We start from the raw sequence: 18021 nt of genomic DNA, 5'->3' as shown, positions 1-18021 counted from the left end.
GGAAATACTGAGGAAGAACTCGGGGAATTTGTGCTTCTATCAGGGAAAATTATCTGTAATTTTATTGAAAGGGAACGAAAGTTGCGGTAATGGTGGCTCGAGTAACAGAGAGGAATCGTAACAAATCGTCTTTGACGCCCTGTCGTCTGCTGGAGTTGCCAGTGTACAGTTGATGACTGACTTTCTGGACGCCCGATAATTCCGACGGCTTCACGGCACCACCACACACCCCATAGAGTCAATGTATAAGAACGTCTAAAATTTTCGGTGCAAGAACACTTCACAGTCCGATTTTCTGAACTGTTTGCCATGAGCGCTGGTCTGAAACGGCTGTAGTCAAAGCTACCACTGCCACCATTTTGATTACCTCGCTGCCTCGAACCGGCGCTCTCGCAGGCAGTTCCGTTGGCAGCTGCAGCCAACACCGCAGCAACGCTAGGCGTAGCTGCTTCGGCGTTAGCTATTCAGCTTCTTGCCGTTTGCTGCTGTGTTTTTCATTGAAAGAATTCGCCGGTGTCAGTAATGGCACCAACTCAGTCTTTGTGGGCCTCGCGATTGGCTTCGAAGCTCGGAAAGCACGATTCATTGCATAATGCCGGTTCCTGAAAGTCAGCTCCGTCTCTATAGACCGTTTTTTCGTAGGCGCCGCCATATTGTGAACGCAGTGGCGCCGCCTATGAGCAGCGCCATACTGGCTTTGGTGAAAGCGGTCTTTTGCATGGCAGGTATGCGCTCGGCGGTAGGTTCTGGCGTTTGTTTTCGCGGTCGTGTGGTCTGTTTAGTACGACGTGCGTCTTCTACGTGGTAAACGGTTCTGTGAGACGTGCTGAAGTGGTTTAAGGCGTCATGGCCGGAATTTCTGCTGGCGTTGAGGTGGACGTAACACACAGCGTGATGTGTGCGTGCATATTTGAGCCTACAATCAGCCTCGGAGATCAATTGTGTATTTCTGAATGTTCCAATCACTAATGTGTCCTTATTGCAGTATTATCCTCTATTTCTAAGCTGCGGTTCAGGAGCCATGAAACATACGCGACGATCGTAACAGCGTGGGTACCGTTCTGCTACGATAGGAGCTGTGCTGTTATACTTTGACAAGCGTTCAAACTGTTCGCTGCAGGTTACATTGCGTGACTACTTCGTTGGATGGATGAGGTTTCCACCCATGAATAAAATAGTTTTGGCTAGTAATAGCAGCATACCTTACCGTCTGAATTAAGCTTGTCCAGCAAAGCGACCGTTTACAAACTGCGCGAGCGTCCTAATTAAGCAGTAGTAGGTGCTGGATTACAGATATTTTTGTTCTATATAGCGCATGGTCCAAGCATACGGCATCAGCGGTTATATAACGTATTTACTCGCATAATGATCTCACCCCTGAATTTTGTCGTCAAAATTCGATTTTTTTTATTTCCCGCGTAATGATCGCACCCCGAACTTGCCGCAGCGATATGTCGTGTGCCAAGTCTAGCTTATAATGATTGCGCTTACCATCTGTTGAATGCTACGCGAACGACTATTCAAGACAAACCAGGCGGTCTGCACGCACCAAACACTCTTAAGTAGATGCCTCATTTCATTACTTTCATCACTTTCCGCACTTCCATGACAAAAAGAGGTACAACCAAACTTTCCTTTATTATGTGTAGGCTTTATAATGGTTGTGGTCAACAACAAAAAAGGCGCCTTTCGATTCTCCTCATCTGCACTCGTGGGCAAGCAACAAATCGCAAGCGGCAACGATAGTAGCCACGTTTACACTGATACGTTAAAAGTGTACCTTATTCATACGCCAACGCTTGTAACACAGCTAAGATATTCACCTACCCTTAGCGCAAACGTGCGGTATTAGGATAGTAGTGAAGACAGATGCCGCAGTTTCCGCAGCATGCCCGCCATGTGTTTCTATGTCACTGGCAGCTAAGCGCGCCCATCTGTTTCTGCCCCCTCAAAGTGGACATGGCTACGTTATTGCCGCAAACTTGCCAATATTAACGATATTATTCGTTACTGATACGGAAAAAACTGTTTCAATGCATGTAATGTACTCACGAGAAGAAAAAAAAAATCGCGTTCGGCGCTTTCAGCTTGCTCAGCCGGCCGCCATTTTTGTTTTGGTGTCCCGCACCCGCATCCCGCAGCAAACGGGGGACGAAAAAAACTATTTTTTTTTCGCGGGAAATTTAACCCGCGTAATGATTGCACCCCTGAATTTGCGTCAATTTTTTCTCACAAAAAAGTGCGATCATTATGCGAGTAAATACGGTATTTATAAACGTTGTGCGGTGTTAGCCCGTTTTCTCTTGCTTTTTAGAGAAAGAGGATGATAACCGAATTTTTTTTTTCGGTTGTGTTCGTTCAGTTCTCTACGACGCACTCACATGTATTACGGAAACTTTGCGCTCAAAAATAGCCATCACATTCTTTTTATGCGAACCCTCTCATATATTATGGCTGTATACAGGCCAAAAAGGCAATGCCGAAGCACACAGCTTATATGTGTATCTTGCTGGCTCACCAACCGCAGTGGTCACTGTGTTGAACAAACAGCACCATGGGCCTCATGCAGCAAGGCTAGCGTAGACATATGGTAATTTCAAGCATACTAGACTTGAAATGCGTGAGAACGATGCCAGTGTATCACAAATATTTGATAGCGCCTGCCGCTCAGATGTTTTGTGGTTGCCTTAGGTTGGCCGTGCACGAGCATGCGCTCTTATGTTTTATGTTTTACTCCCTACGCCAATCGATCAGACAGTGAGCTGATTTACCATTTAATGTTGGTAATACAGAGACGCCGGTTTTCTTTGTTGAATTAAAATCGATATAAGCAAAACAGTAAACAACACATACATGCACCGCGGCTGATAATGCGCGTACACCGCGGCTGATTATGCGTGTCACATTTTTGCGCCCCCAAGACATATTTCTGCCTACAGTAGTTACCGATGCACCGAAAGGCTTCCCTGAGGACCTTATATCAACGAACATGGCGTAAATTTCACAAAGTAAGATCTAAAACATCTCGAAATCGTTCCGCAGCATGCGACAGCAATATTTTCAAGCAGCGCCGCGCCGGATCGCCCAAGCCAGAGAGGAGGAAAGGCTCTCCGCGTGCACTTTCCTCCTCGCCCGATGAAACGGTCTATACAGCAGTGTTACGCGATGAAGCATAAGCATGGGAAAGGGCAATTGCCACGGTACACAGTTGTCCTGTCACAGTATGAGCGCTGACATGCCTAATAAGTGTACTGGCAGGCCTTCAGAGCATCTTCAGATGTGCCCGTGGCGATTTGAGCCCTTAAGGACAGTAAAAGACATTAAATAATTTTTTCGAACTGACTGATTTTTTGGACATTTTTGCGGCCCCTAGGGTGTCCAAAAAATTGGACGTTGACTGTACAACTGACTAAGAGGATCCTTCAAATGGTCCGTAGGGCGAACACGTGGCAGAAAGATGACGAGAATAGAATGACATATGCATTGAGAAATAAACAGGAAAGGAAGCGAGCCGCCGCTTCTTTGAAGGAGCTTGAGCTCAAAAAACTAAGTGTTGGCTGACGCTGAGATGCAGATGTCCCTCATCCAAACCAAAATAAACTCTTTAAAGCAGTGAAACGCAACGCTGAGGCGTTGTGCGGGCTCTGAGAGTATGTCAGGACAGTTGAGGTTCACTTACCAGTTGTTGAAAGAGAATCTCACTTGTGACAAAGTTCGGGCCTCGTACCTTTGAGCTTGCTATCAGTTGATAGAAATAGCTCATGTTCTAAAATATTTCCTTCTGTATGCATCTTATTTTTATTCATATTTGAGAATGTTCAACTCGATTTCCAATGGGTTTCACCATTTTTTTATATTTTTTTTATAAGATATTCACTGTGCATTTTGCTAACCCCTCGGTTCTGTTTTCTTTTTGAATAAAACAAAAACTACTCCTCAATATTAAAACTGGATTAAGTCACTGTTCGAGTTCGATTAAGTCGTTCTTTTTTAAATTTTTTTAACATGCTTACCAGGGAGTGACAGCATTGGGCGACATGGCGTCAGCCCGTCTTGACATAAAACATAGTTCTGTGTCACTCAGGGAATTTTGCAAAGGCACTCAGGTAAAAGCTGAAAAACTCAGGGAATTTGCAAAAGTAAACTTGGTTGACACCGTGTGCATGTGTCGAAAGGGCTACCTGCAATGGTGCTGTTCCAAGTGGCGATTATTTTGTCCGTGCATTTTGATGTGCACAAGCTAACATGTTATTCTTGCAACATTTCAGTGTCCTTGCTTTCTGCTGGTGGAAAGAGAAAGGTGAGTTTACAAAGTTCAATTTAGAAAAGAACATTTATTGATGCCTTTTATTTACATGATAGCTTTAAAAGTTTAAGGGGGGATGCGGCTTTCGTATCGCAAAAAATGACCAAAAATTTAATTTTTTGAAAAGCACATATTTCGTTTCTATAACTATTTATTTATCTGATTCCGAAATATGAATGCTGAAAACCGCATAGAAGTGCTCAAAAAAATTTTTGTAGCAGCCAACGTGACGAAAGAATTCCGAGGAAGTCACGAAAAAACGGCGTTTTTCAAGCTGCGATATCTCCGCAATAGCGCAACCGAGTGCGCAATCTGAATGACGCAACCTCCATTCAGAAGCAAGCACACAAAAAGCAAATGATTCAAGGTCGTTCCGAGGCCTCCAATTGGCCACGCCCGTCACGTGGCCAATTGGAGCTTTGCCATTGGTCTCGTTGGCAGTGCGCATCTTCTGCTACCGCGTCGCCACGCGCAGGCCGCGCCTCTCGGCGCGCGATGTTCGTCTCTATGTGTAGTGTATAGTTTCAGAAGCTTACATCTGATATCGCCCATGACTCGCGCATCTGACAATCACCTCACATTGTTCGTGAGCACATACGGAGCGTAGTTTCGGCAGCGGACTCCACAAGTGATAAGCGCCTCCTTGCATTTCGGCTCGCCAGGATTGCCAGTACTTGCGGAACTTGGCTGACTTGTGCTGCGATATGCGCCTCTGGACATATCGGCTCGCCTTCAGTGCGTGGAGAGCATAGTTTTGGAAGCTGGTTTGTGTTGTGATACGCTACTCTGGACATATCAGCTCGGCGCATTCATCAGTGCTTGTGGGGCGTAGTTTCGGAAGTTTACTGGGGACCATGAGTTGGCGACCGCTGAAGTACAAGACGGCTCATGCTTCCGGCACTCGCAAGCGAAAATCGCCGACAGTGAAAAAGACCTCTTCAAGGTCGCGTGGCAGTACTGTGCAGCATAGCACTGAAGTCACAGACGCGCAGCCGAGGACTCCACATGCGGGCAGGATGTGTACACATGCCAATGATGCCATTCAGGAGCCGCTGCCGAGCACTTCACACGCGGGTGGAATACCTACTTGTGTCAACGATGTTGAGGAATTGCTCTTTAGCACTTCTTACGCGGGCAAGACATCTCATGTGAGCAGCAGTGGCACCATTGAGCTTGTCGTGCCGCGTTCCACATCGTTGGATGCATCCAGTGATCGTGCCTCGGATGTGTCCGATTATTGTCTCGGCACTTCGCACGATGTTGCTACACCGTCTACAAGTACGGGCGGCACCACTCAGGCGCACCTGGAGCCGCGTTTTGTATCGGCCGAAGCATCTTGGGAGGTCGCCGCGAAAGAGCAAGCAAAATTAAGTTCGGTGTCGGCGACCGCGCGGAAAATGGAACTGAAGGGTGAAGGCGAGGTGCTTGCCGGTACAACAAGCGGAGAAGTTTCTCATCGTTCAAATGTCTGCCCTGACCGCTCTTCTCGGCAAATCTAAGTGCCAGCAGTGCTCCCAACCACGACTTTCAGTTCAGCTGGAAACAAGACATGGATTAGCAGCGCAAATGATACTGACGTGCATGTTTTACGGCACTGTCGCAAAGGGATGGTCATTGCCGCGAAAGGAAGGTTGCAAAATTTTTTACGTGAATATGAGAGCTGTACATGATGTTAAAAGTATTGGCAAAGGGGCGACAGCTTTGACCGATTTCTGGTCAATATTGAATGTCTCCCATAGAGGGTTGCATCATAAAACATTTCAGAATCATCTCAAGGCTGAGTTTAAACCTGCCAGTGAGACAGGTGCGGCCAATATTTTTTTCTGATGCTGTGGTGGCAGTGCGCAATGTCTACAGGGAGATGGACCCTACCTTTAATAACAACATAACAGTGGTTTATGATGGGACATGGTTAACTTGTGGCCATACATCCCTCATAAGTGTCGGCTCTGTAATGGAATTTTTCACAGGACTGGTGCTCGACTGTGTCGTCCTATCAAACCGATGCCATGGTTGCACGTTTGGCCCCAAAGAAGGGGATGAAGGCTATAATGACTGGAAAGCATCACACGTCTGTCAAAAAAACAACAGATGTGAACTCTGGTAGAATGGAGGTTGAAGCAGCATTGACTCTATTCAGGAGGTCCCTTAGCAAACCTGGTTTGCGATATACAAACATTGTTTGTGATGGTGACAGTAGAACCTTTGTAGCACTCTGTCAGGACAAGACTTATGGATTTATTCCATTTACGAAGGAGGACTGCATCAATCATGTCAAGAAAAGGATGGAGACGGCTCTGTGTGCCCTGATCACAAAAGGCAGGAAAGGGCAACCTCTTGGAGAGAAAGGTGGCCTCACTCAAGATTTAATAAAGAAACGGACATATTACTATGGCATGGCTCCGCGTGACAACGACAATGTTCAAGACATGCAAAAGGCCGTGATGGCAACATATTATCATATAACATCTACCGATGAAGACCCCCATCATGACCTTTGCCCGCAGAGGCCCCAAAGTTGGTGCCAACATCAGGCTGCAGAAGCAGAGAAGCCTCCACCTCCTCACAGTACCGGCTTGGAAAGCATGTTGCCAATGCATTGCTGCCCGTGTACCAACGCCTTTCTGACATGCAGCTCCTCAGCCGTTGCCTAGGAAAAAAAAACAAAAAAAAAAAAACAGTACACTGTCAAAAGCCTTCATTCGGTCATATGGTCACTGCTGCCAAAAGATAAAAACGCATTATTGGTTGTGACAGAGAGCTGTCCATGAGGCAGTCTGCAAATACAATACTGGGGCCTGCTGTGCATATGCTGAGTATTGTGCAACACTTGGACTGCAACCGGGACAACATGCTCTTCGCAAAACAGCTGAAAAGGATGTCTTGCGGAAAAAAAAAAGTCAAGCAAGGCATATCAAACCGAAGGCAGGGCACACAAGAAGCCGCGCACTGAAAAGGACACAAAAGACTACAACCCCGGTGCCTTTTGATAATGTGAAATCTAAGGTACAACTTTGAAAGCCTGTTTCTTAAAATGACTTTTCTTGCTTCCTACTTTGCTTGTACCACTGATTTCTTTGTGACCACTAGGTCTATTTCAGTTCTGTTTTTTCCCTGTATTCCTGCATGTATGTCCAGGGCATGACACTCTTGCTTTTGCAGTTTGACTTTCCTACAATTAACGATTTGGCTACTTGCTCACAGCCTAAACGCCTGTGGTACAGTCACCTCTTAAAAAATGTAAACTAAAAAAAATTGCATTGCAAATAAAAAGATCTAAAAATGTCACGACGTCAACCATTCATCTTAGAAGGCACAGTGCTTTGCACAAGTGTTCTATCATGCGAAAAAGGAGGTGAGGCGTGCAGACAGGACACAAGAGTAGAGAAGTGGACAACATGAACGCCTATCATATTTTTTAAGTGATTCAGGCTTGGAACAAGGCCAGAAGGAGAAAAATATTATACATAAAAAAGTTCTAAAGATATCTTTATGAAATTTATACAGTAGTGTCACAGAAACATTGCTGATAAGTCTTCCAATTTTCATAAAAATCCACGAAGAAATAAGAAAGTTGTTGTCGAACGCCACATCCCCCATTAAGAGGAAGCCTTAGCTCAGGTGCTCCTATCTAAATACACAGGAAAGGAGAAATCGTTTTTCTAAGCAACCACACCCGCCCTGGTTGCTCAGTGGCTGTGGTGTTGGGCTGCTGAGCACGAGGTCACGGGATCGAATCCCGGCCACGGCGGCCGCATTTCAATGGAGGCGAAATGCGAAAACACCCATGTGCTTAGATTTAGGTGCACGTTAAAAAACCCCAGGTGGTCAAAATTTCCGGAGCCCTCCACTATGGTGTGCCTCATAATCGGAAAGTGGTTTTGGCACATAAAACCCCATAACTTAACTTAAGCAACCACGGCACCAAATTTGATGAGGTTTGTTGCATTTAAAAGAAAAAGTTAGAATCTAGTGACAGTTGGCAGCGAATTTTTTATTTATGTTGTCAATTTATTAATAAAAATTGGCAAAAATTGCAAATTCTCAGAAAACGAAACTGTCATGTTTACCACTGTGTAACTCAGCAATAAAAGGTGCTACCAAAGTTCTGTAAATTGCATCTAATAGTACTTCTAAAGCAGACAAAATTGATATAAAGTAGAACCTCGTTGATGCGTTCCCATTACATACGTTTTCCCAGTGCCAACGTTCGCAAATGAGAACACAGAAAAGGACCCAATAGAGTTACGCTCATGTTTTACCAGTTCATATGTTCCCAGAACATCAAATTTTTCGCCACCAACGTTCAGTACATCGCCAAATTGCGATCATATGATACGGCTGCTAGATCCCATGTAAATAAGAAAATGCGCGATCGAGAACAGTATATAGCTGCCCGCCATGGCAGTTTCACCGCAATACTCACCCGCCTGTCTCACGTGAAAACGTCGGTGCACACTCAGTTTCTCATTTTGTTACCAGCAATTCTTCTCCGGGGTCGTCATACATGGCATTCACAGCTATCACCGCCAATCTTATTGTGATAAGCATCTTTGCTTATCTGTTTTGCAGCGCATGGTGCGTAGTGCCCTTGGTAGCGTACTGCACAATTTTAGTAGGCAATGCTCCAAACACACTGCCGTTCCCTGCTGTAGGCAGCGCGATGTGGGCATCACGTTTCACTTTGGTAGCATCAGGTGTTGCCCACCAGCTCAATTTCGTTTCAGTTTCCCGTTGTCCTCTTAATACCAGACTCGCGAAACGCTATTGCGTTAGTAATCTTCTGGTGGAAAGTGATGGCCGCAAATGCGCAAATCCTGGCGCCGATCGGATAGCGGCAGTCCGATGCGCTGCAGCCAGTTCGCTCGTCTGCTGCCCTGCAGAGGGACACGATGTCACAGCTTGACATATTGCCAGTTGCTACGTTTGCATTCCACAACGTAACAAAGTCGAATCACAGTGCTTGCGAAAAGACTGAGACAGCTCTGACCGCAGAGCTCTTGTCAAAATGAAGTACGTCGTAACACAAGCAGACGATGATTGCTGTGTGCCGGAAGTGCTTAAGTGTAGTGAGAAATTGTTCTTGTGCATTCTCTTTCTGTTACTTTCTTTTGATAGATATAAATTAACTAACATAACAACTATTACAAACATCATTTGTTCGCCATAAAGGTGGAAAAATTATCGATGACATGCCCTGGGCAGCCAGTCGGATAGCTCGCCCTAATGACGTCGATTGGGTGATTTACGTCATATGGGTAGAGGCGGATGAAAATTCCGCCGAGCAGTGTGCTGCGATCGGCAATGATGTACATATTTAAAACTTTGGAATAAATTACACGCTTTACGCGGAGCACTTAGATGCATCGATTAATGATCAGAAAGCCCTACTCTAACGACTCAGTACGTTTTTACAACATTGTCAAAATCGTTTCAGGGTCCCTTTAACTTCTGAGGTGTTTCTTAAGGCTCAGAACTTTTTTGATTATGTCCTCTTCATGGAGAAGAGTCTTTCAAATTGTTTGAAAAGGTTACTTGTGCCACTTCCCATCTTTCTTGTGCTCAGCTCGTTTCGGCTTCCAATGAGACGCTGGCCAAACAACCTCGTTATGCGGGCTACTTCATTAGTGAACTGGCTCATGTGGTGGCCTTCTGTGATGACCGCATTCCCTTCTGCACCCTGACTGTAGAGGTGAGTGCAATAATGATTCTGTGTGACTTTCATGGTGAATGCATGCTTGCATGGGCATGCTGGGCAACAAAAATTGCAACAATGTTTTGGAGTTTCGCTTAATTTGTTGCAGTTACTTTATTTTCATTCTTTTATTTACTGACCAAAGGTCCCTGTACAGTCCAGGACTTTGGGACCTTCTTCAGTGTAGCTTTTGCGTGCCTTTATTTTTTTGGAATAAGACTTGCTATAGGAATTTCAGGGCAGTGTAGGAGAAAAGGTGGACCAGAGTGATGCAGGCACCAGCTTTTTAAGTTCATTGAGATTAAATTTAGTTCATTGACCAACAATGGAATTTTGGCAAGGAGTGCAGCAAAAGTTTATTTGATAAGTTTGTGCATCTAATGTTCCCTCAAGCAGTAAGTCAGTGTATTCCTTTATTTCTTTTAGTCATTTAGCAAAATCGTGCTTTCAATCAGAATGATATATTTTTATAACCATGTCTTCTGATGGATCGTCATACTAGTGTTAGTGGTATCCATGCTATATTTTTTTATTTACTGTAGTCAACAGGCTTTTTCTGACATGCACAATAATTCAATTGTCTTCGTGACACTGCTACCAACATGTGACTGCAAGTCACCACTCCCCGCCATTTGGTTCTCCCGGAGCCTCAAACCAGTGAGCCAAAAACCTCAAACCTCAAAAGCCTCAAACCATGCCAAATAGCTGGCGGACGTAGCTGTCGATAGCTGTAATCATTTGTGTTTATCTGCATGTTGTTTGATGCATTCGGTGTGAGGTTGTCTTGTTTTATCATGCGCTCTGCAACGCTTGGCCTAGCTGCTTCGAAATTTGCTACCAAGCTTTTTGTTATTCAGTGCTGTGATTTTCATTGAATGAATTTGCCATCCTAAGCAATGGCATGTACACTTATTAGGCGTATAAGTGCTTGTATTGTAACAAAAGACGGCAGATGCTTATATGTGTAATAGAACACGTACTGTGTCCCGTGACAGTGGCCTCTTTCCATTCATGGTATGCTTCTCCTCAGTATATAATGTACTCTTCAAAGCGTAACATCGATGTATTGCGGCATAGCTGACTGTTGGGAACTGGCATTATGCAATGCTTAACCCTAGCTCTACTTTCCGTGCTTTAAAGCCAACTGCAAAGATAACAAAAGCACAGTTAGCACCATTGCTGACAGCAGTGTATTCTTTCTATGAAAACCAAGCAGGAAGCTTGGTAGCAGACATTGAAGAAGTTAGGACTAGTGTTGCTGCGGAGGTGCGGAGCACTGGTTCGACGTTGCAAGATAACTAATTAGTAGGGGCGGTGGCATCAATTAAAGCCGGCCTACAGTGACTGTAAAAAGTCAGGAAAATTCAACTGCGAAGGGTTTTAGTGTCTGAAATTTCAGATGTCCTTATTCATTGGCTCTATGGGATATGTGGCAGTGCTGCAAAGGCGTCTGAATTATCTGGCATTGCCTAAAAATCATGCATCCGAAAAATTGGTTGTTGACTCTAAATATAAGAAGCTCAATATAACTACATACAAGACATACATAAACACAACGGTGTATTTTGCAGAAGTTGCAAGAAAACTTCAGCATCGTCTTAAAAGCTAATTTACAGAATACTGTTTTAAATGTGCCATTATGGAAATTGAAACTCAATTGTAAGAGAAAAAAAGAAAAGAATGAAAAATTGAACTGGTATGCCGATACAGTAAAAACTCGTTAATTCGAATTCTTTGGGGATGCTACGAAAATGTGAATTATACAAAATTCTAACTAATGAAAGTCGGAGAAAAAAAATATTGCTCGATTAAAGCGCGTATATAGTCTGACATACCGTGAGTGTGCACACGCACACGCTACGTCATGTTGATGCGAATAACAATGTCTGTAGTTTGAAGCACTGGCACAGCCAACGTAACCGGATGCGGCCAACGCGGTCCAACGTGCTCGACATCGAGATGGCTCCAAGATGTAACAGAAAGATGTGAGGCTGTAAAGAAAGAAAAAGAAAAAAGAAACACGCTGTGCTGCGTTCGTGTTTTTGTCTTGAAGGTCTTGAGAAAGGGAGAGAACCGACTTGCAACAGAGGCGTTGGCCATGCGCGGCCCGCGCGGCGATGCCAGCGTCGCCAAAGTGCTTCTGCGCACTAGCACTCTCCCCATCCACGATGGTGCGAAGTTCGAATTGTCGGTGGTGGAGCGAATTTCATCGTGAATCAGCAGGATGCGTTGCAAATTGCTTTCAATACATTGTTGGAACGGACCACGGTGTCTACTTTGAGTTATCCGAAATTTCGAATTAACAAGTTGTGAATTAACAAGCTTTTACTGTACTAATGTACGAAGAGAAAGTTCACTTCTGATGCTGTGTGATGGTGTATGCCCACAGCTCAACAAAAGAAACATCTGCCACCAGGGTATGCAGATTGAAGCCAATGGGACGAACTTCCTGGTCAAGATTGTGCAGTGAGTGCCTAACAATTACCTGTTTAATTTCTTATCTGCTGTACAAAATTGAGTTATTCTGAGACTGGCTGCATTGCAATACAATATTGTACTTGTTCACGCTGACACGAGCCAGGGCTACTGCTGAGCTATTTCAAGTTCTGCAGGTGCACCTTATTTTTATCCTGTAGTAAATGTATGATGAGGCATAGAGCACAGTAAAGTTCATAAATGGTCAGAATGTCTATAATGGCTTTATCATACCTGCCAACTATTCCAAATTTTCCGTAAAATGTACGAATTTCGAGCAGTCTTACGATTTTACAAATCTTGCTTGAAATTTTACCGAAAACATTTTATTTCGAAAAACAAAAACAAAGTGAAAATGTAGTAAAATTGCACCCTGATACCTTGCACTGCCACTAGAGGGCAATACGTATGCGTGGCATCTAGGGTGCCTCAATGTAGCGCACCACCGTACAGGGTGGTGACACCTTTTGGTCTGTGTCACACCGCCGTTTCGCTCCGCGGTCGCCATATTGGGGCAAGTCGCTTGCTGCGCCTGTTCCTTCCAGAATTTGTAAAGCAGCATTGTTGGGGAGAGCATTGTTGGGAAGCTGCTTTGTCATGCACCAGGTGCTGGGCAATTGAACTGTGTTCAGTCGCAAAAACCAGCATGCCAGGGTGTTGTGTACCGCTGTGTGCCAGCTCGACAGCAAAAGGCATGCGCTGTTTTCGCTTTCCAAGGGATAAAGAACAGAGAAAAATATGGGAGGCGAATGTGAGGCGTAAAGACTGGAATGCGAATGATAACTCAAAGATCTGCGAGGTAAGCCATAACACCTATGCTGCTCCTTATAAGAGTATTTCACCTGTCCGCTTTTAGGTACCAGTGTTGTATGGTCAGAATAATGTCGCGAAGCTTGCTTTTGCTCGCTTGATCATTCTTAAAGCTGCCAGCACGCCGCAATATCGGTTTTTCTGTGATGCGAGATGCAACCAGATTTATCTCCATTGATCCAAGCCACGTGCGACTATGTCGGGTTCCAGAATTTTGTCGTTGTCTTTAGCATGTTATCTCGAAGTTTCTTACCGGCTTTAAATTTAGCTTGGCCGAGAGCGGCGGGCATCCTGTTTGTCGATGACAGGCGAGCACATTTGCTGCTATTGCCGCCGCGAAGTTGAAAGAATATAATCCCGGAGCACGCAACCTTGTTTATGTGAGTGAAGAAGTTTTAAGCTTTGTTTCTTCTTGCGAAAGCGTGTTCAAAAAGATCTCAGAAGAAGAGGGCATTTGCCGCTTGAGGAGTCTAATGAAAGTCGTAAAACTCCTCATCGAACAAGCCATTCCCATTCCAGCAGTCGATTGCTTGGAGCACAGAAGTCTAATGACCAGATTGCTGGAGCTATTCATGACGACGTGCCTGCCCGTTTACTTTATTTAGGATTACTTTATTTACTTTATTTATTTAGGATTGCGAGTAAATGTGCAAGACCTTTATACACCTGAATTTGCTGGCGCAAGCGCATGCTAAACAAGAATATGGGCTGACGCTCCATTGCCCGCCGTATCTGTGCTCGCTCCAATATGGTGGTAACGAAGGCAGTGTCTCCACCCTGTACGGCGGTACGCTACATCGAGGCACCCTAGTGGTATCATCATCAGCAGCTGCAAGGTTGTAGTGACTTCTTTTGTCTACTAGGGGGGTCATGAATCCATATCCAAAGTTCGATAGTGCCTCTAGCGCCTCTAGCGCCTCTGCAAACCTGTTGCCATGCTGTTGCCTTTGCTCGCGTGGGCGCGCGGGTTTGCACTTCAGTCAGCTTCAGTCACTGCAGTGTTGGCCTCGCCTTTTGTGTGACTAGCTACAGTGTCGGATGCAGTGCGACTCCGGCCTGTAGCGGCTTCGCACTGCAGTGGCGGACTCGAAGCCCCAACAGTACTTCCAAGTGTCTTTGAAATCGTACACGGCAGAATTTCCGTGCTTCGTGCCGTCGAAGAAAGGGGAGAAGTTTGGATTCTGCACCACGTGTGCCTATAATGTGAACATCTCGCATGGCTGCAAGTCTGACATCAAGGCCCACATTGCTTCGAAAAAGCATCAGGAATACATGCAAGCCGCAGACAGCCAGCCAAGCCTGGCAAGTTTTGTGCCCAGCTACAACGACCTCGATGTGATTCGTGCAGAATGCCTCTTCACGGCGTTTTTAGTTGAACACAACATCCCGCTAAGTGTCAGCGGTCATGCCGGACCACTTTTCCGGAAGAGGTTCCCCAAGTGCAAAGAAGCAAAACGCTACGCCTGTGGATGAACAAAGACGACGTCAATTGTTCGGGAAATGGCTGCCAACGCAGAGACTCTTTTGCTGGATGCCCTAAAACAGGAAGTATTTTCGATTGCTGTGGATGGCAGTAACAGTAGGGATATGCAGCTTTACCCTGTTGTTGCGACGTGTTTCGTTAAAAAAAATGAGTAGAGTCTAATGCCACCTTCTTTGTCTCAGGACAATTCAAGGGGAAGCGACGGGTCACAAGGTTGCAAACCCGGTTCTGGACGAGATGAAGTCTCGGAATTTGGCTGTTGGAAACCTGTTGGCTATGTTTTTGTACAATGCCAATGTCATGATCAGCAAGAAAAAGTGTTTCTACTCTATTCAGAGAGGCTCAACCAGGTTTGATAGGGGTTGGTTACCCGTGCCATCTCATCAAGTTGGACGCCCAGAAAGGAGCTTCATGTCTTGCTGTAAAGGCTGATGAGGCTTTGGTTGACAGTTTTTTTCATCTAGAGAAAGAGCTCGAAACGGAAAGATCGACTTAAAAGAGTTACGAAAAATGCATGATGCCTAGGTCAGAAAGATGTTGAAGCATTTGCCGACACGTTGGCTGTTGTTGAGAAAGTGTTTGAAGAGGCTGCTCGACCAGTGGAAACCACTACTCAGCTTTTTTTTTTTTATCAGAAACAAAGCAGTGCAACAAGCAGAGCTTGTTTTTGGAGTCATCCTAAATTCCAAGGACTTCCTCACAAATCCCCAAGAACCCTACACTGACCCCAAAGTCTGCTAACATCTTCACAAGACTGCTGCAGGCCTCGGGAAAAAAGCACCGATGGCGATGAACTCTCGCTAAAGAGGAGAGGAGCTCATTCTGGACCTCAAGCAAAAAAACTGAAACCTTATACCAACGATTCTGGGGAAGCCAGCCACGTGACCCGGGAGGAGCGCCTGTTTTATTTTTTGTCATCGGAGCTAAACAGGGCAAGCTGTCTTTTTCTCCAAAATGTTATACTGCTTTTTGAGAAGGCAAACTGCCTTCTTCAGGCACAGGCTCCTCAGATTCGTGTACTGAGGGGCCTCTTGAACCGCCTTTTCGAGGATCTCCTGACTAGATTTATGTGCCCAGGTGTTGTCTAGGCATGTCATTCATTGCTGGAATTTGACTACGGAGCTGCAGAGAACCAGAAAGGTGATGAAGACATAGTCATTGGCAGCACAACCTACTTTGTGGTTGAGTCATTGAGCTGCATTGAGAGAGAGCAGTTGTTCTCTGCTGTACATCTGTACTTAACGGCAGCATGCGATTACATTCGCCACAAATGCCCGCTAGAAGACGTCAATCTCAAGATGGCTGAAGTTGCTCAAGTACATGCTCTGGAAACTGCTTCATTCAACAGTGTACGTCATTTTATTATGGTGTTCCCTGCTATCCTACCCCAGCAGAGTGGCGAATCAAAAGAAGAAGCAATCGACGCACTTGAAGTCGAGTTAGCCAACTTGCAAGCATATCAGGTTCCAGCCGACATATTGAATGAGCCAAGGTGCGACGTGCAGTGGTCGCAATTAGGAAGCGTTCGAAGCACCGGCGGATCGCTCAGGTTCCACAGAATTTCAATGGTTATGCTGGGTATTCTCTCGATTCCCCACAGCAATGCTGAATGTGAGAGAATATTCAGCACTGTGAACAAAACTCGAACGGAGTTTTGCTGACCTGTGCGTGAGAAAACACTCGAAAGTCTACTGATAATGAAGGGGCACCAGAGTGGTACTTGCTTTGAGCAAACCTACACGGAGAAGTTTCTGAAGCACGCAAAGTCGTCAACAGCAAAATCATTGCAAAAGTAAATTGTGCCCCAGTGGAGCTTTCGCTCTTTACTCTTCAAGACACGGATTTCACTTGTGGTTGTGAAAACGTGAGTAAGCTTGTCGCAAAAGGTAAATTCCTTTAAAAAAAAAAAAATGCTGCCTCGATAGTTCTACGAATTTCCAAATCTTCAGGTTGGCAGGTATGCTTTATGCTTTTTTACCGTGTTTGAAGTAGGTGTCATGAACAGGGAAAGGTCAGTTTGCAGGGATGTTTTTATAGAAGGATCAATTGGGGCGTAAGAGGGTGTAGAAAACTGAATAAGTTTGGTAATGTACGTGGAGCACATTGCTTATTGTAGTAATTAGTATTCTCATCTGCCTTGTCTAGCCATCCACATAGGGCTCTGTATGGAACCAACTCACTTTGCTCCTAATTTTGCATGGTGGGTACAGTTTAGAATCTGATTGTATTTTTTTTTTCATGCCTAGCATAAGGGTGCATAAATAAATTTTTTTTTTTTTTTTTTAAATGTATCAGTGTATTTTGAACTGTGGTACTTTTTGGTTTGTTGTTTTATTTTGTAAGTTAACAACCAGACAAAATAACGCAGTTTTATGTAGCTTAGCCAAATTCCCTTGACATGACATCGTTAGCCTATTAATTTGCCTGGAAGTTTCACACTGATTCATTATCTTCTTGCTTTGTAGAAATTGATTCATTTCGAATTTATTGCGCATGCACGCTTAGTACATTGCACAGACTTGTGTAATAGCCATACTTTTTCTATTTAATGTCTTGTGCAAACAGTCGAGCTGCAAAGAAAAAAAAAAGAAACACATTAATTTAGGTATGGGTACCTTCATTAATATCAGTCCAATTGTCTTTGCCAAATGAGAGTCAGTGCCGCAGCCGCCATTAATCTGTACACATAGTGCAGAGGAAGGCCGCTTATCTCCAGCTAATCTCCATGAGTGCTGTGGAAGCTGTGAGCAGGACACTGGTCGGCCACCTGTGTTGTCATGGGGATATTCTGCTAACTTAAATGGATACATTTTCTAGTGTAAGGTTGTAGCTATGGTTCAGCAAGGCTAAGCTGGGCATGCTGTCTTTTTCTACCCACCATATTGGGGCTGCAGTTTATACATGGGTATGATACTAAAGTAGTTATTCACATGTTGAATCTGCTATGGAAACGATAGCAATAGCTGTGAGAACTGTTATGCAATCTGTTGGCATTGTTTGCCAGGCACCCTTGATTTTTCAATGCCTCTTGAGTGCTTTAGTGAATCACAATAGGTCTCGGATATTTTGTGTTCCACTACTTGTTGTTTCTCACGCTGTTTTATTGTACCAAGTGTGGCTCTGCCGTAGTAAAGCTGCTGCAGCATCATTCACTGTCATCACCTTCCCTCCTCTGTGCTGTTGGGTTCCCTTCTCTACTGCAGTGCACTCTCCTCCTCTGTGATACCCTGTCCTCTACCACATTGAATGCCC

General features: G+C 44.8%; 1 protein-coding gene across 2 annotated transcripts in view; it reads left to right on the top strand.

Moving 5' to 3' along the window:
* Nucleotides 1–18021, top strand: part of MED14 (mediator complex subunit 14) — a 162200-nt gene that overhangs the window by 82482 nt on the left and 61697 nt on the right. For both annotated transcript variants that reach the window (XM_072286352.1, XM_072286351.1), the window contains 3 exons: nucleotides 4269–4300; nucleotides 9873–9998; nucleotides 12391–12467. In XM_072286352.1, coding sequence (XP_072142453.1) covers nucleotides 4269–4300; nucleotides 9873–9998; nucleotides 12391–12467 — 235 coding nt within the window. The remainder of the gene's footprint in view (nucleotides 1–4268; nucleotides 4301–9872; nucleotides 9999–12390; nucleotides 12468–18021) is intronic.

Source organism: Dermacentor andersoni, chromosome 2 (assembly GCF_023375885.2).
Source record: "Dermacentor andersoni chromosome 2, qqDerAnde1_hic_scaffold, whole genome shotgun sequence".
Lineage (NCBI taxonomy): Eukaryota > Metazoa > Arthropoda > Arachnida > Ixodida > Ixodidae > Dermacentor > Dermacentor andersoni.
This window is presented reverse-complemented; position numbering and strand designations above follow the sequence as displayed.